Source organism: Photinus pyralis, unplaced genomic scaffold (assembly GCF_008802855.1).
Source record: "Photinus pyralis isolate 1611_PpyrPB1 unplaced genomic scaffold, Ppyr1.3 Ppyr1.4_LG10, whole genome shotgun sequence".
NCBI classification, from domain to species: domain Eukaryota; kingdom Metazoa; phylum Arthropoda; class Insecta; order Coleoptera; family Lampyridae; genus Photinus; species Photinus pyralis.
In genome coordinates this window covers 8446870-8462729 of record NW_022170250.1, presented here as the reverse complement: position 1 = coordinate 8462729, position 15860 = coordinate 8446870, and the positions used below count along the sequence as shown (strand labels likewise).

At 39.2% G+C, this 15860-nt stretch overlaps 2 protein-coding genes across 2 annotated transcripts; one reads left to right on the top strand and one right to left on the bottom strand.

The window, feature by feature from the left end:
- Positions 1-1595: 1595 nt before the first annotated feature.
- Positions 1596-2863, bottom strand: LOC116162023 (alpha-tocopherol transfer protein-like). The gene is made up of 6 exons (XM_031475540.1): positions 2708-2863; positions 2510-2660; positions 2210-2462; positions 2052-2162; positions 1899-2004; positions 1596-1850 (listed from the first exon to the last, which is right to left on the bottom strand). Exons 1-6 carry the CDS (start codon positions 2826-2828, stop codon positions 1696-1698), a joined length of 897 nt encoding a protein of 298 aa, XP_031331400.1. The 5' UTR covers positions 2829-2863; the 3' UTR covers positions 1596-1695.
- A 6152-nt stretch (positions 2864-9015) lies between these two features.
- On the top strand, positions 9016-10250 carry LOC116161580 (alpha-tocopherol transfer protein-like). Its single transcript, XM_031474971.1, has 6 exons — positions 9016-9207; positions 9258-9408; positions 9451-9703; positions 9754-9864; positions 9915-10020; positions 10067-10250. Exons 1-6 carry the CDS (start codon positions 9087-9089, stop codon positions 10216-10218), a joined length of 894 nt encoding a protein of 297 aa, XP_031330831.1. The 5' UTR covers positions 9016-9086; the 3' UTR covers positions 10219-10250.
- The last annotated feature ends 5610 nt before the right edge of the window (positions 10251-15860 follow it).

Below are 15860 nucleotides of genomic sequence, written 5' to 3'. Positions count from 1 at the left end.
ATTCAGAAAGTGCAGTTTTTTGAATTTGTAATCGTTTCTAAAATGCCGATTTAACCAAGAAGCATTTGTTAAAATGTTATTGAAATCGCCCAAACCGTTAAGAAGCGAAAGCAGGTTATTGCCAAACACAATTGAACGCCCCGCACCATCTTTGTTTTTGAAATAACTGAGTTTTTGTTTTTACGAAATTGATAGATAAACTGGTTCTCTTTAAAAATATGAAAAAGGTATGTTTAGTTTATTATGCGAAATTTAAAGAAAATGCGATTTTAAAATTTAAGATGTCAGTTACGCCCTCTGGTAGCCATTTTTAGAACTTGAAAATATTTTCCAGCGATTCTTCATAACCGATTCACCTAATAATTTTTTTTACCCCTAAGTCATACGACGTACGGTCTTATTGGGTCACCCGGTACAACTTTGATTAATATATTCCTTTTTTACGTAACCTGCCACTACGAATCTGACGCAACGGAATATTTTGCACTGTGGACCCAAACGATTTCGTAGTAACAATTTTTTTAAACGCGAACACATTAATCCAAATATGCACCGAAACAAAAAATGTTCGCTTCCGATTAATACTGTAACCCTTACAATTTCCTTTTTGATTTTTACCCACAACTATATGCCATCCAATCCATTCTTACCATCATTTCTCGATGGCGGCCGCAGCTTAACATCCAGCACTTCTATCAGAATTATGTGGTTGCTGTTGGTGTTGTAATGGGACCCCGCTAGCCCGGTTAAATTTGTTGAATCTTTAGATGCGCAAAAGTGCATTTGTGCCGCTTTATACGAATAGTAGGCGCGACATCAGAGGCGTTTTACAAACCGATGGCGTTCAGCTTGACTCAAAAAGGACGTTGGTCGCAAAATTTGCGTTGGGTTCATTTCGTTTTTTTAAACAACAAAAACAGCGAAATAAAAAGGAAGGAGGATAGGCGTTAGTTACCATAGCTGTAGGTCGTCCGCTAAGTTTTCGGGCGGAAGAATCTACGGTCATTAAGATGCGAGCGACTTTCGGGATAGGATCATGGCAATGTTGAATGAAAAGTCAACGTTCCGCCGACTTTCGTAAAGGGAGAAAAGAAACAGACCAAAATAATTAGTTTGCTCCCTTTTCTTGTCACGACAAAGCCCGAAAATGGGCGAAACGTTGATTTTTCGTTCAACCTTGACACACGGTTCTATCCCGGAAGTTGCTCGCATCCTAAATTAACTTTAGTGTTACAATGGTACCACTAGAAATGTGTATTCGCTCAAAATGATATTCAAACAGCGAATAAGTTGAACGCTATTATCAACAAATCTGCACCTTGACATCAGGGAAGCGGAAACCACATAGATCCAGGTAGGCAAATTCATCTACACATTGCTGACCATTTTCTATGCCTGTACTTCATATACCACGAATACGAACCTCGACCTAGGGTAATCCATATTTCGGTAAATTTTGTAAGTAACACAGTAGAGCCATAGAGAATATAGAACGAATATTTTCCACTCCCCCCCCCCCCCCCTACATATATTATTTGTTTATTCTTGTAGATATGGACGGTGACGTAGAATCAATAAATGAAAGGGTTCTCCAAATCAATATAATTAGTGTTTGTAACTACGCCAGCTCATTATACTGGTACGTGTGTCATTATAAGAACGGGTGTAATTAGATCGCTAATTGCGGCAAACTAATTAATCTAATAATTCCAATTGCTTAAACGATCCGTCGACACCAAAGACGCCTACGGACTTGGTCCACCTCACCAACCTTTTGGATTCGTCCACAAGGTTCGCCTCATCCACTCTAATGAGGTCAATGTTCTCCAGCACCAATGTCGCAATTTCATCTACAAACTTACGAGTCAGACTTGAAAAAGGATCGGCGGATGGCGTACCGTGGAGGTCATCCGTGGACCTTTGGGAGCCCCCGAAGTCTTGTGGCAGGAGCGCTTGGCGAACGTGCTGGAATAAAGTCGCCTTGTAATCGCTGTGCACGTGAATCTGAAAGTGAGGAATGAAACTCGGCGAGGATTCGTTCGATGGGTTACCAAATCGAACAGCTCCCTCTTCATAAAGGGCCGAATAATGGACAAAAGCTTCTCTATGACGCTCGAAGTGTTAATGACGTGTATTTGCTTAAGCTGAGCTGGAAGCGCTTCCTAAAAACTCTGGACTGAACTATGGATTATTTGACTGGGTACCTCACCTGAAGGTAAACCAAGTACTTTCTGAACAGTGAGATGTTCAGTTTGGTTAAATGGCCGAAGGTTAAATTCTTCGTGTTAAAAATAATGACTACACCATTAAATACTCCCCTTGAGTATAATGTCATTCGACCAACCATATCAATGGCCTTCCCGTAATCTTCAAAAGAGTAAACGCCGACATTGGAGTTCTTCAGCCCGGACATTAAGATGAGGTAACCTTCTTCCGTTGGTTCTGGCAGTGGCACCACCTGGCTGTAAGCGAATGAGCAATGCTTTCCAAAATAACGACCGACACTTACTAGTGCTCTACTATGGTTTTGACTTTCTCTGCATCGCGTGGACCAAAAACTTCACGGCAAAAAGTTTTGATCGTGTAGTAATTGTCAATGGTCACCTTGGTCATTTCAATGCTGAAGTCGCAACTTTGAAGAAAGGCCATTATGTCCAGCTCTGAAAGTTTGAGGCTTAGTCTTGCGAATTTAACGCCGAATCTTTACCCCTCAACTGAGGCAAGTGCGGTTGCCTTAGCAACCACTCTTTTAGGTACGCGACATCCTCCCTTCTGAGACCTTTTACCTTTTCGTACTGGAGCTCGACGTCTACAAAGCTGAAAGTCATCGCTTCTAATGCACTTTCTTGACGACAGTCGCGATCAAGGGTTGCACAGGTTGTGGTCGCAATTTAGCTATTAGTTTGCTCTAATTAAGAACGTGATTACGGCATGAATAATCAATTCGGTTCGTCATACATAACTATACTCATTGCTAATCGGCTCACTATGCGTCATCTTTAAGGTAAAGGTTGCAGTTTTTGATTATTTACTTAAAATGTAACGGGAGCCCGTTAACGCCGGGGTTTGGACAGCAAAGGGATTGACAATATTTTGACTTCTATTTTTTATCGATTACGACTAATTTCTCGATTGATGTTGCACTCGACGAAATGTTGTGCTAATACGTTAGCAAAGTGTAAATTTATGCTGACGCTCCCCTACAAAGTATGATTTTCGACTTAGAAACTATCACGATAAATACGAACAATAGTGGAAGTTTTAAACGCGCATAATTTTGGGACCTAATACCTGTAGATGAATGGAAAAATACTATTTTTTATACGATTCTACATTTGACTCCGCTCCCCCTTTTGAGTTATCGTAATTTGAACTGGCAATCAAAAGTGGCATTCAACAGTTTCATGAATTATACGAGACCTAAGAATTTCTATTGTTTTTCTTTTTCAAGAGCTTGAATCAATCGTAGAAAACCTTCTAAGGTATGTTGTGGATTCTCTAATCTTCCGGGACCTCGGTTCCTTTTAAAATGTTTTATAGTAAGTTCAGGTCGCCGTTCAATCACATTCGTAGCAGATTTTGAAGATTCTGAAGAGATTCTGGGGAGATTCTGAAAAGACTCTAAATATATTCTGAAAACTCGAAGAGATATTGAAGAAATTCTGAAGAGATTCTGAAGAAATTCTGAGGAGATTCTAAAGAAATTCTGAAAAGTTTCTGAAGAGATTCTAGGGAGACTGAAGACATTCTGAAGAAATTTTGAAGAGATTCTGAAGAGATTCTGAAGAGATTTTGAAGAGATTCTGAAGAGATTCTGGGGAGATTCCGAATAGATTCTAAAGATGTTCTGAAATCTCGAAGAGATTCTGAAGAAATTCTGAAGAGATTACTGAAGAAATTCTGAAGAGATTCTGAAGAAATTCTGAAGAGATTCTGAAGAGATTCTGAAGAAATTCTAAAAAGATTCTGAAGAAATTCTGAAAAGATTCTAAAGAAATTCTGAAAAGATTCTGAAGAGATTCTGAAGAAATTCTGAAGAGGTTCTAAAGAAATTCTGAAAGGATTCTGAAGAGATTCTAGGGAGACTGAAGACATTCTGAAGAAATTTTGAAGAGATTCTGAAGAGATTTTGAAGAGATTCTGAAGAGATTCTGGGGAGATTCCGAATAGATTCTAAAGATGTTCTGAAAACTCGAAGAGATTCTGAAGAGTTTACTGAAGAAATTCTGAAGAGATTCTGAAGAAATTCTGAAGAGATTCTGAAGAAATTCTGAAAAGATTCTGAAGAAATTCTGAAAAGATTCTGAAGAGATTCTGAAGAAATTCTGAAGAGATTCTAAATAAATTCTGAAAGGATTCTGAAGAGATTTTAGGGAGACTGAAGACATTCTGAAGAAATTTCGAAGAAATTCTGAAGAGATTCTGAAGAAATTCTGAAGAGATTCTGAAGAAATTCTGAAGAAATTCTGAAAAGATTCTGAAGAGATTCTGAAGAAATTTTGAAGAGATTCTGAAGAAATTTTGAAGAGATTCTGAAAAGACTCTGAAGAGATTCTGGAGACTGAAGAGATTCTGAAGAAATTTTGAAGAGATTCTGAAGAGATTCAGGGGAGATTCTGAAGGGATTCCGAAGGGATTCTGAAGAAATTTTGAAGAAATTCTGAAGAGATTCTGGGGAGATTCTGAAAAGACTATAAAGATTTTCTGAAAACTCGAAGAGATATTGAAGAAATTCTGAAGGGATTCTGAAGAAATTCTGAAGAGATTCTGAAAAAATTCTGAAGAGATTCTGAAAAAATTCTGAAGAGATTCTGAAGAAATTCTGAAGAGATTCTGAAGAAATTCTGAAGAGATTCTGAAGAAATTCTGAAGAGATTCTGAAGAAATTCTGAAAAGATTCTGAAGAAATTCTGAAAAGATTCTGAAAAGATTCTGAAGAAATTCTGAAGAGATTTTAAAGAAATTCTGAAAGGATTCTGAAGAGATTCTAGGGAGACTGAAGACATTCTGAAGAGAATTTTGAAGAGAAAAGATTCTGAAGAAATTCTGAAAAGATTCTGAAAAGATTCTGAAGAAATTCTGAAGAGAAGAGATTTTAAAGAAATTCTGAAAGGATTCTGAAGAGATTCTAGGGAGACTGAAGACATTCTGAAGAAATTTTGAAGAGATTCTGAAGAGATTCTGAAGAGATGTTGAAGAGATTCTGAAAAGATTCTGGGGAGATTCCGAATAGATTCTAAAGATGTTCTGAAAAGTCGAAGAGATTCTGAAGAAATTTTGAAGAGATTCTGAAGAAATTTTGAAGAGATCCTGAAGAAACTTTGAAGAGATTCTGAAGAAATTTTGAAGAGTTTCTGAAGAGATTCTGGGGAGATTCCGAATAGATTCTAAAGATGTTCTGAAAACTCGAAGAGATTCTGAAGAAATTCTGAAGAGATTACTGAAAAAATTCTAAAGAGATTCTGAAGAAATTTTGAAGAGATTCTGAAGAAATTCTGAAGAGATTCTGGAGAAATTCTGAAGAAATTCTGAAAAGATTCTGAAGAAATTCTGAAAAGATTCTGAAGAGATTCTGAAGAAATTTTGAAGAGATTCTGAAAAGACTCTGAAGAGATTCTGGAGACTGAAGAGATTCTGAAGAAATTTTGAAGAGATTCTGAAGAGATTCTGGGGAGATTCTGAAGGGATTCGGAAGGGATTCTGAAGAAATTTTGAAGAAATTCTGAAGAGATTCTGGGGAGATTCTGAAAAGACTATAAAGATTTTCTGAAAACTCGAAGAGATATTGAAGAAATTCTGAAGGGATTCTGAAGAAATTCTGAAGAGATTCTGAAAAAATTCTGAAGAGATTCTGAAAAAATTCTGAAGAGATTCTGAAGAAATTCTGAAGAGATTCTGAAGAAATTCTGAAGAGATTCTGAAGAAATTCTGAAGAGATTCTGAAGAAATTCTGAAAAGATTCTGAAGAAATTCTGAAAATTTGAAAGAGATTCTGAAATTCTGAAAGGATTCTGAAGAGATTCTAGGGAAAAGAGAGATTCTGAAGAGAGAGATTCTGAAGAGATGTGAAGAGATTCGAAGATTCCGAATAGATTCTAAAGATGTTCTGAAAAGATTCTGAAGAAATTTTGAAGAGATTCTGAAGAAATTTTGAAGAGATCCTGAAGAAACTTTGAAGAGATTCTGAAGAAATTTTGAAGAGTTTCTGAAGAGATTCTGGGGAGATTCCGAATAGATTCTAAAGATGTTCTGAAAACTCGAAGAGATTCTGAAGAAATTCTGAAGAGATTACTGAAAAAATTCTAAAGAGATTCTGAAGAAATTTTGAAGAGATTCTGAAGAAATTCTGAAGAGATTCTGGAGAAATTCTGAAGAAATTCTGAAAAGATTCTGAAGAAATTCTGAAAAGATTCTGAAGAGATTCTGAAGAAATTTTGAAGAGATTCTGAAAAGACTCTGAAGAGATTCTGGAGACTGAAGAGATTCTGAAGAAATTTTGAAGAGATTCTGAAGAGATTCTGGGGAGATTCTGAAGGGATTCGGAAGGGATTCTGAAGAAATTTTGAAGAAATTCTGAAGAGATTCTGGGGAGATTCTGAAAAGACTATAAAGATTTTCTGAAAACTCGAAGAGATATTGAAGAAATTCTGAAGGGATTCTGAAGAAATTCAGAAGAGATTCTGAAAAAATTCTGAAGAGATTCTGAAAAAATTCTGAAGAGATTCTGAAGAAATTCTGAAAAGATTCTGAAGAGATTCTGAAGAAATTTTGAAGAGATTCTGAAGAAATTTTGAAGAGATTCTGAGGAGATTCTGATGAGATCTTAAAGAGATTCTGAAGAGATTCCGAAGACATTCCGAAAAGATTCTGATGAGTTTCTGGAGATTTTGCAGAAATTTGGATGATATTCTGAAGAGGTAATAATAATAATAATAATAATATTTGATTTTAATTCCCATCAAACAACACAAGGCCAAATTACAGATGAAAAAATGGTACTGAAGAGATTCTGAGGTTTTGGGGAGATTATGAAAAGATTCTAAAGATTTTCTGAAAACTCGAAGAGATTCTGAAGAAATTCTGATGAAATCTTAAAGAGATTCTGAAGAGATCCCAAAGACATTCCGAAGAGATTTCTAAGAGATTCTGACGAGTTTTTGGAGATCCTGCAGAAATTTTGAAGAGACTGAAGAGATTCTGGGGAGATTCTGAAAAGATTCTAAAGATTTTCTGAAAACTCGAAGAGATATTGAAGAAATTCTGAAGAGATCACCAAGAGATCTTGAGGAAATTTTGGAGAGATTTTCAAGAATCTTTGAAGAGATCCTGGGGAGATTCTGAATAGATCCTAGAGATGTTCTGAAAATTCGAAGAGATACTGAAGAAGTTCTGAAGAGATTCTGAAGAAATTCTTAGTGGTTCTTAAAGGATTTCTACATCCTTTCCAGTGTTCTCCAAAGCTGCCCACTTAAGGACACTTCTGAAAATTATTCTAACCCATAGTGTAGGTTTTTGGATTTTTGAACCCTTCCAGTGCCCCAATAACATTTTAAAGGCTCTTCTATTATTTCCTAAGACCATTTCAAGGTCTTCTAATTCGCTGTAGCCTAGATATATTCATCATACTTAATTCAGAGTTTTTCACTCCCACTCAATGGAGTTTTTGAACACTTTCTCCATCTAAAACTTACCGGACCCTCCTTTTAAGTGCCTTAGATTATACTAGGACATTTTCTAGTAGACTTCAGGGTCCTTAGTCCTTAGTAGAGGGAAACTTGAAAGCTCTCGATCTTCACATCCACTTCAGAGCTTTTACTAATGCTCTCTAGTTTTTTGAACGTTTTTGAAGTTCACTCTCGCACTTTCCAAAATTTCTAGAGCTTTCCAACATAATGGCTAATATCATAGCTCTATCATACGCTTGAGAACCCTTCGCACTTACCCTCGGAATCTTCCAGTGGTTTTGAGATGGACTCAAGCGTCCAAAATATTTTCCATCCTTTCTCAGACCTATTCAACCCCTCTAGTCCATTACGAAAGCTGTTTATCTCACTCCAACTCCATTTTCAGGGTTATCTCTGTCCACTACAGGTTCTTTTAGCTTCCTAAAATTTGTAGGGCTCTCTTTCAAGGTTTTTTAAATGGTAATGTCCTTTATTCACTGGACACACAGAACTCTCTAGAACTTTTGATAGTAAGACACTGTGTTAGATTTCTTTGAACCTAGATAATGGTTTCGAGTTTCCTGGTACTTATGGTAGTACTCGGCACCGATTGACCACGGAAACGCGAACTGGTTTTAGGGGTAGAAATGGCGTGCGGTTTACAAAACTAAAGTTAAAGGTTTAATTTGAGCCCCACTGGCAGCTGCAGTAAAGTAGTAGATCTGCTTCTTACAGAACCAAAGCTAAGGCACTATTTTGGCCTTACTGTTAGCTGCAATAAATGTCTTACAACTTCTTTAAAACAGTACAAATCCAAAGCGACGTCGGGGAGAACTCGCCCCGACACTCCTACCGATGAGAGGTCGTTATCCGAGACCCTAAGCCTTAAGAAACTGATGTCGACCTTCACAAATACAGTTTCTAAAAGACTCGAATTGCTCCCGTATACAAGACTATAGTCGGATCGTACAGTGCCTTAAGTGCTAAAAATTTGGCCATATCTATTCCAACTGCCGCAGTGAACTTCAATGCGGTCACGGCGCAGGTACTGATCTCGAACACTTATGGACGGTGAGGTTTGCGCATCGACCTTTGAAGGCTCAGGTTCTCTTCTGGCAATGACATCGATGTCTTACTGGTGCAAGAGCCATATAAAGCGAGTTTGAGCAGTTCCTCACTGCGGTTTCTGCCCGTCATTATTTACAGTAGCCTTAACTAACAACAATCTTTTCGACAAGGACTTGCGATAATTTATAATTATGGGAACACACACGAATTAATCGGTTGTATGTAAAACCGGATCCGTGTTTATGCTAATCGTCCAACCTTTGTCAGTTTTACGAGATACCAAAGGTTACAAGATAACCTAGATGTGTCTGTTTCTTCATACATCATTCACAGTTAGAAAATTGAACCCGAGCAATGCCGTTCCAGTACGCCAGTGTGGATTTAGAGTACAAGAACCGGAAAGAGTTGCGAAAGGAGGATGTGCAGTACATGCAGGAATGGCTTAGGAAGCAACCACACTTACCTCCCCTAATTGGTAATTGGTAATTTTCGTAGCCAATGTAAATTTAGGGGAATTGTTTGCAGAGCTGGAGATCATCTTCTTTCTGGTGAGTTGCAATTACAGTTTCGAGATGGCGAAGACTACGATAGACAACTACTTCACACTAAAGGGGATGATGCCAGAAATTTTCGGCAGGCGTGATACAAACACCTTGGCAGCAACCCTCGACAGGATGTAAGCCCTTCTTCGACTGCCTTCTGTAACTCAACTCCTCAGGTTTTTGCTGCCACTGCCCAAACTGACCTCCGAAGGCTACCAAGTCATGTACTGCAAGCTGCGCGATTGTGACTTGAGCAAGTTTGTATTTGGAGACACCGTGAAATGCTGTGAGGTTGTTCTGAGTTTAGCCTTGAACCAGAAAGGAAGCGTAAACGGGTTGGTTTACGTTTTTGATCTGGAAGGATTTAGCCTGGCGCACATCGCTCAAATGCCACTCTTGTCGGTGAAAAAGCTTGTGACCTTTTTGCAGGTTTGGGGCGTGCGCTTTTGACAAAAGCCGTTAATTAAACCACATTGCAGGAAGGCCTCCCCCTGCAACTGAAGCAGTTTCACTACATCAACGCGGGATCGCGCCTCGACGCGTTCATGATGCTCATTAGACCTTTCACTAAGCAGGAACTGTTCAAGATGGTACCTCGGCCACGTCACCGCACGTATTACAGCTAACGGTTTCGTTTCAGACCCACATTCACACTGACTATTTGAAAACCCTGTACAACTTTATACCTCGGGAGTGCATGCCGAAGGAGGTGGGTGGCTTGGACGAATCCGCCGACGTTCTGCTAGGTAACTATTTCGAGTGGTGCGCACACTAATAGCGACTCGCTTTCAGAACGAGTAAAGGCAATGGTCGTCGACAACGCCGATTTTATACAAGAACAGGAGGAGAGGGTCATAGATGAGTCACTGCGGCCGCAGAAGTCGACCAAGTTCAACCACCTCTTCGGGGTCGAAGGCACATTCAAGAAACTGGAACTAGATTAAGTGATCTGATAATAAACTTCTAAAGTCTTAAATCTTGATCCTTAAACTCCCAGCTCGCGGTCTAGGTTTCTCTAAAATTACGACTTACAGCTTCAGTTATCACAATCCAAGGTTTGGAAATTAAGCTCTTGGATATAAAGCCAAACTTTAGTCAGACTTCAAAACTCAAGATTCAGGTTGTACCTTCAGACTTCAAACAAGCTTTTCAGTGTGAGCTTCACGTTTCGGGCACTCACACAAATTTCGGACTCACTCACACCTCATTCTTCAACTTTAGGGGTCTTACATTAAGCCTAAAGTCCAGATTTCATGGATCAGGTTTCAGATCTCGTTTTTGAGGTTTCACATGTGGGCCAACAGGTTGTGGGTTTACTGTTTTAGGTTTCAGAATTTAAGATTGACCCTCCGTATATAATGTTGGGGGTTTTTACTTATGGCCTCAGGCTTCAATTGATCAAATTTCAGGCTACGTGCTTCTTGTGTGCGAACTTTAGAACTGCAGGTCTTAAATCGTAAGTGTCAAGTCTTAGGCTTCAAGCAACTGGTTTATCAGTTTCAGAGTTGATTATTTATGCCTCATGTTTGATTTTAAGCCTAAAGTTTCAAGTTTCGGATCAATGTAATTTAAAATTTCAGACTACAAGTCTATGGCCAGAGCTGGGTACTGCTCGCGAGCGTTTCACTCGAAAAAGCGCTCCAAGCGGAAAAAAAGCGCTTGCGAGCGATCCGCGGTTTTTTGCTTTTTCCGCTCGCGAACGCTTTTAGCGCTCCTGAGCGTTTTTTTTCGCTCGTGAGCGTTTTTAACCGCCCTCAAGCGCTAATGGATTATTAAAGGATTTTAGGTTTCACATGTGGGCCTACAAGTTGTAGGTTTACTGTTTTAGATTTCAGAATTTATTATTTAAACAAGCGGAAAAAATCGCTCGCGAGCGGAAAAAGAACTCGCAAGCGAAAAAAGAGCTTGCAAGGAGAAAACCGCTCGCGGGCAGAAAAAAGCACTCGAGCGGCGAGCATTTTAAGTAAACGTTCGAGTATCGAGCACCAAGCTCGAATCGCTCGCAAGCGCTTTTCCGTTTGGAGCGCTTTTTCGAGCGGAACGCTCGCGAGCAGTACCCAGTTCTGCTCATAGGCCCGTTTCACACTTTTTCTCCTTTCGGGTTCCACAGAAAGTTAGTCAAAGCCTCGCTCCTCGCGCCAACAGTCAGGCGGAAAGTAGGTCAAGTCACCAATCGGTCGTGCAATCCGGGTGTCAAGTGAAAAGTAAATCAGGACTCCGTGCGGTCGTTCACCCCGTAAAATGGGTTCAATATTTGCCCTTCAAATAATAACCTTGAAACGTTATGTACTTTACATCAAATGTTATCTCGCTCTTCTCCTGACAAGGACAAAACTAAATAGAGGTCTCAAAGGTTAACGATGTGGTGATCTTCGAAATTAAGTTCAAAGATTACTCGCCGCTCAAAGTCTAAAGGTTGGTCGCCGTTCAAAGTTCAAAAGTTGGCCGCCGCGCACAGTCCAAAGTTTGCTCGCCGTCTAAAGTCCAAAGGTTGATCAAATTACACATTTTTGGGGTAGGACAAAGGCAGGGAGGAGAGAGGACAACAGAAAGAGAGTCCCCAAAGATTTTTAAGGGTCTCAACAGACTTCTTTTTCAAATGTATTAACTATTTGGGTTTCATAATCCTAAAAATTTCCTTAAAAATACGGTATTGAAACACTTAATATGGGGCTCTAAAGAAGCCTCATACACTAGAAGTATTGGGAATCCTTTTCGCTCCGAACACGCTATAGTCGGGGGGGTTTCTAAAAATTAGAAAGGCAAAGGCCTACAGGAAAACCCATATGCGGCGAAATAAGGATCTCCGGAAAGAAGCTTTTTTGGATTTTTTGGTAGGATTATCTCTTCTTTGTAACGAAGCACTGGTTTTCGTACATGAACTACACTAAAATTAATGAACACCCGGTACATGGATGAATTCAACCAGGTGCTTCTTTACTAAAAACCATAACTTCCGGACATAACTGTTTATCTTACAGGAATCGGGAGTAGGAGGTAAAGTTAACTGCTTTAATTTGCATTGCTTTGCGATTAAACATTACAATTAACAATCGACCTTACTGGACTACCGAATTTTGGAATTTTAATCCGGCCAATTAACCGTAGTTAATTAATTGCGTTGCTGCAAACGTTATCAAAATCGGTTGTGTTTGATGTCAAATGAAGCGCGCTTATTGGCATGAGTTTTAAGATTAATTTTAGAACGCTATTGAGTATGTCATGCGGGTTGGAAAAACCACTAGGGCCATCTACAGATTTTCGTATTCGGCCGTCGTTTAAAGGGGATCTTTTTGCATCTTTAGGCGTCAGCGTGTAAATTTTTTTGAATTTACATTAAAAAAAACTGGAACTAGATTAAGTGATCTGATATTAAACTTTTTATACATTAAGTCTTAAAACTTCATCCTTAAACTCCCGGCTCGCGGTCTAGGTTTCCACAAAAAATGAAATTATGAAGCTTCAGTTATCACAATCCAAGGTTTGGAAATTAAGCTCTAGGATATAAAGCCAAGCCTTAGTCTTATGATGTCAGACTTCAAAACTCAAGATTCCGGTTGTACCTTCAGACTCCAAACAGGCTTCAAGCTTTTCAGTGTGAGCATCACGTTTCGGGCACTCACAAACTTCAGCTGAGAGCTTCAGAGTGCCAGCATAGGACTTGTTTTCAATTTTCGAGGTAAGTTAGCTAACGAAGTTAATAATCCACCTCAAATTTCGGACTTACTCAGACCTCATTCTTTAACCTCAGCGGTCTTAAATTAAGACTGAAGCCCCAGATTTCGATTTCATGAATCATAATTCAGATCTCGTTTTTGAGGTTTTACATGTGGGCCGACAGGTTGTAGGTTTACTGTTTTAGGTTTCAGAATTTAATATTTTAGACAAGCGGAAAAAACCGCTCGGGAGCGGACTAAAGCGCTCAGGAGCGGAAAAACCGCTCGCAAGTGGAAAAAGCACTACAGTACATGAACTATACCAAAATTAATGAACACCCGGTACATGGACGAACTTAACCGGGTGATTTTTTACTAAAAACCATAACTTCCGTACATATCTATTTATCTTCCAGTAGCCGGGAGTAGAAGTTAAAGTTAACTGCTTTAATTTGCAGTGCAAATAAAGCTCTCTTGGATGGGAAGAGGAGAATTGAGGGTTTCAGCTCCATTAAGTATTATGAGCTGTTTCCCAGTGTTAAGTGAAAACGCGTACTAAAGCAGGCAGTTTAGATAAATAACGCGGAATTTGACGATTGAACATTCCAACCAACAACAGTTCTCGGTGGACTACCGAATTTTGGAATTTTAATCCGGCCAATTAATTGTGTTGTTAATTATTAAGTTAATATTAAGTTCAAAGATTACTCGCCGCTCAAAGTCCAAAGGTTGGTCGCCGATCAAAGTTCAAAAATTTGTCCCTGCTCAAAGTTCAAAGTTTGCTCGCCGTTCAAAGTCCCTAGGTTGATCAAAGTACAAATTTTGGTGGAGCGAGGGAGAGAGAGAGAGTTCCAAAAGATTTCTAAGGATCTCAACAGAGTACCAAAATTAATGAACACCCGGTACATGGATGAATTCAACCGAGTGCTTCTTTACTAAAAACCATACCTTCCGGACATATCTGTTTATCTTCCAGTAGTCGGGAGTAGGAGGTAAAGTTAACTGTTTTAATTTGCCGTGTTTTGCGATTAAACATTCCAATTAACAATGGGCCCTACTGGACTACCGAATTTTGGAATTTTAATCCGGCCAATTAATGGTAGTTAATTAATTGTGTTGTTAATTATTAAGCTAATATTAAGTTCAAAGATTACTCGCCGCTCAAAGTCCAAAGGTTGGTCGCCGATCAAAGTTCTAAAATTTGTCCCTGCTCAAAGTTCAAAGTTTGCTCGCCGTTCAAAGTCCTTAGGTTGATCAAAGTACAAATTTTGGTGGAGCGAGGGAGAGAGGGAGAGTTCCAAAAGATTTCTAAGGATCTCAACAGAGTACCAAAATTAATGAACACCCGGTACATGGATGAATTCAACCGAGTGCTTCTTTACTAAAAACCATACCTTCCGGACATATCTGTTTATCTTCCAGTAGTCGGGAGTAGGAGGTAAAGTTAACTGTTTTAATTTGCCGTGTTTTGCGCTTAAACATTCCAATTAACAATGGGCCTTACTGGACTGCCGAATTTTGGAATTTTAATTCGCCCAATTAACCGTAGTTAATTAATTGCGTTTCAGCAAAGGTTATCAAAATGGGTTGTGTTTGCTGTCAAATGAAGCGCGCTTATTAGCATGAGTTTTAAGATTAGTTTTAGAATGTTATTGAGTATGTCATGCTGGTTGGGAAAACCACCAGGCCCTTCTACAAATTTTCGAATTCGGTCGTCGTATAAAGGGGATCTTTTTGCATCTTTATGCGTCAGCGTGTAAATTTTTTTGAATTTACATTAAAAAAACTGGAACTAGATTAAGTTATCTGATATTAAACTTTTTATGAATCTTAAAACTTCATCCTTAAACTCCCGGCTCGCGGTCTAGGTTTCCCTAAAAAATGAAATTACGACTTACAGCTTCACTAATCACAATCCAAGGTTTGGAAATTAAGCTCTCGGATATAAAGCCAAGCTTTAGTCTTATGGGGTCAGACTTAAAAACTCAAGATTCGGGTTGTACCTTCAGACTCCAAACAGGCTTTAAGCTTTTCAGTGTGACCTTCACGTTTCGGGCACCCACAAACTTCAGCTGAGAGCTTCAGAGTGCCAGCAAAGGAATTGTTTTCAATTTTCGAGGTAAGTTACCTAACGAAGTTAATAATCCACAATGGAAACCTCAAATTTTGGACTCACTCACACCTCATTCTTCAACCTCAGCGGTCTTAAATTAAGACTGAAGCCCCAGAGTTCGATTTCATAGATCAGGTTTCAGATCTCGTTTTTGAGGTTTCACATGTGGGCCTACAGGTTGTAGGTTTACTGTTTTAGGTTTCAGAATTTAATATTTTAGAGAAGCGGAAAAACACGCTCATGAGCGGAAAAACTGCTCGCGGGCAGAAAAAAACGCTCGAGCGCCGAGCACTTTAAGTAAACGCTCGAAGATCGAGCACCAAACGGCCGCTCCGAAAAATGCTCGCGAACGGATCGATCGCAAGCGCTTTTTCCGCTTGGAGCGCTTTTTCGAGTGAAACGCTCGCGAGCAGTACCCAGCTCTGCTCATAGGCCCGTTTCAGCTCTAAACATTTTCTCCTTTCGGGTTCCACGGAGAGTGAGTCAAAGCCTTGCTCCTACAGATGTCAGGCGGAAAGTAGGTCAAGTCACCATTCGGTCGTCCAATCCGGGTGTCAAGTGACAAGTAAATCAAGACTGCGGTCGTTCACCCCAGAAAATGGGTTCAATATTGGCCCTTCAAATAATGACCTTGGAACGTTATGTACTTTACACTCTACCTTTGATCTATAAAACTTCGCATTCATGCATCTGGAGTAATATACATTATGTCATGGATAGCGTACGCTGAGCACTCGATAGTCATAGAGAGATAATAGGGATATCCTAACTCAACTTCATGTAAAATTCCATAAGGTGATATTCTGGCGCCGTCAAA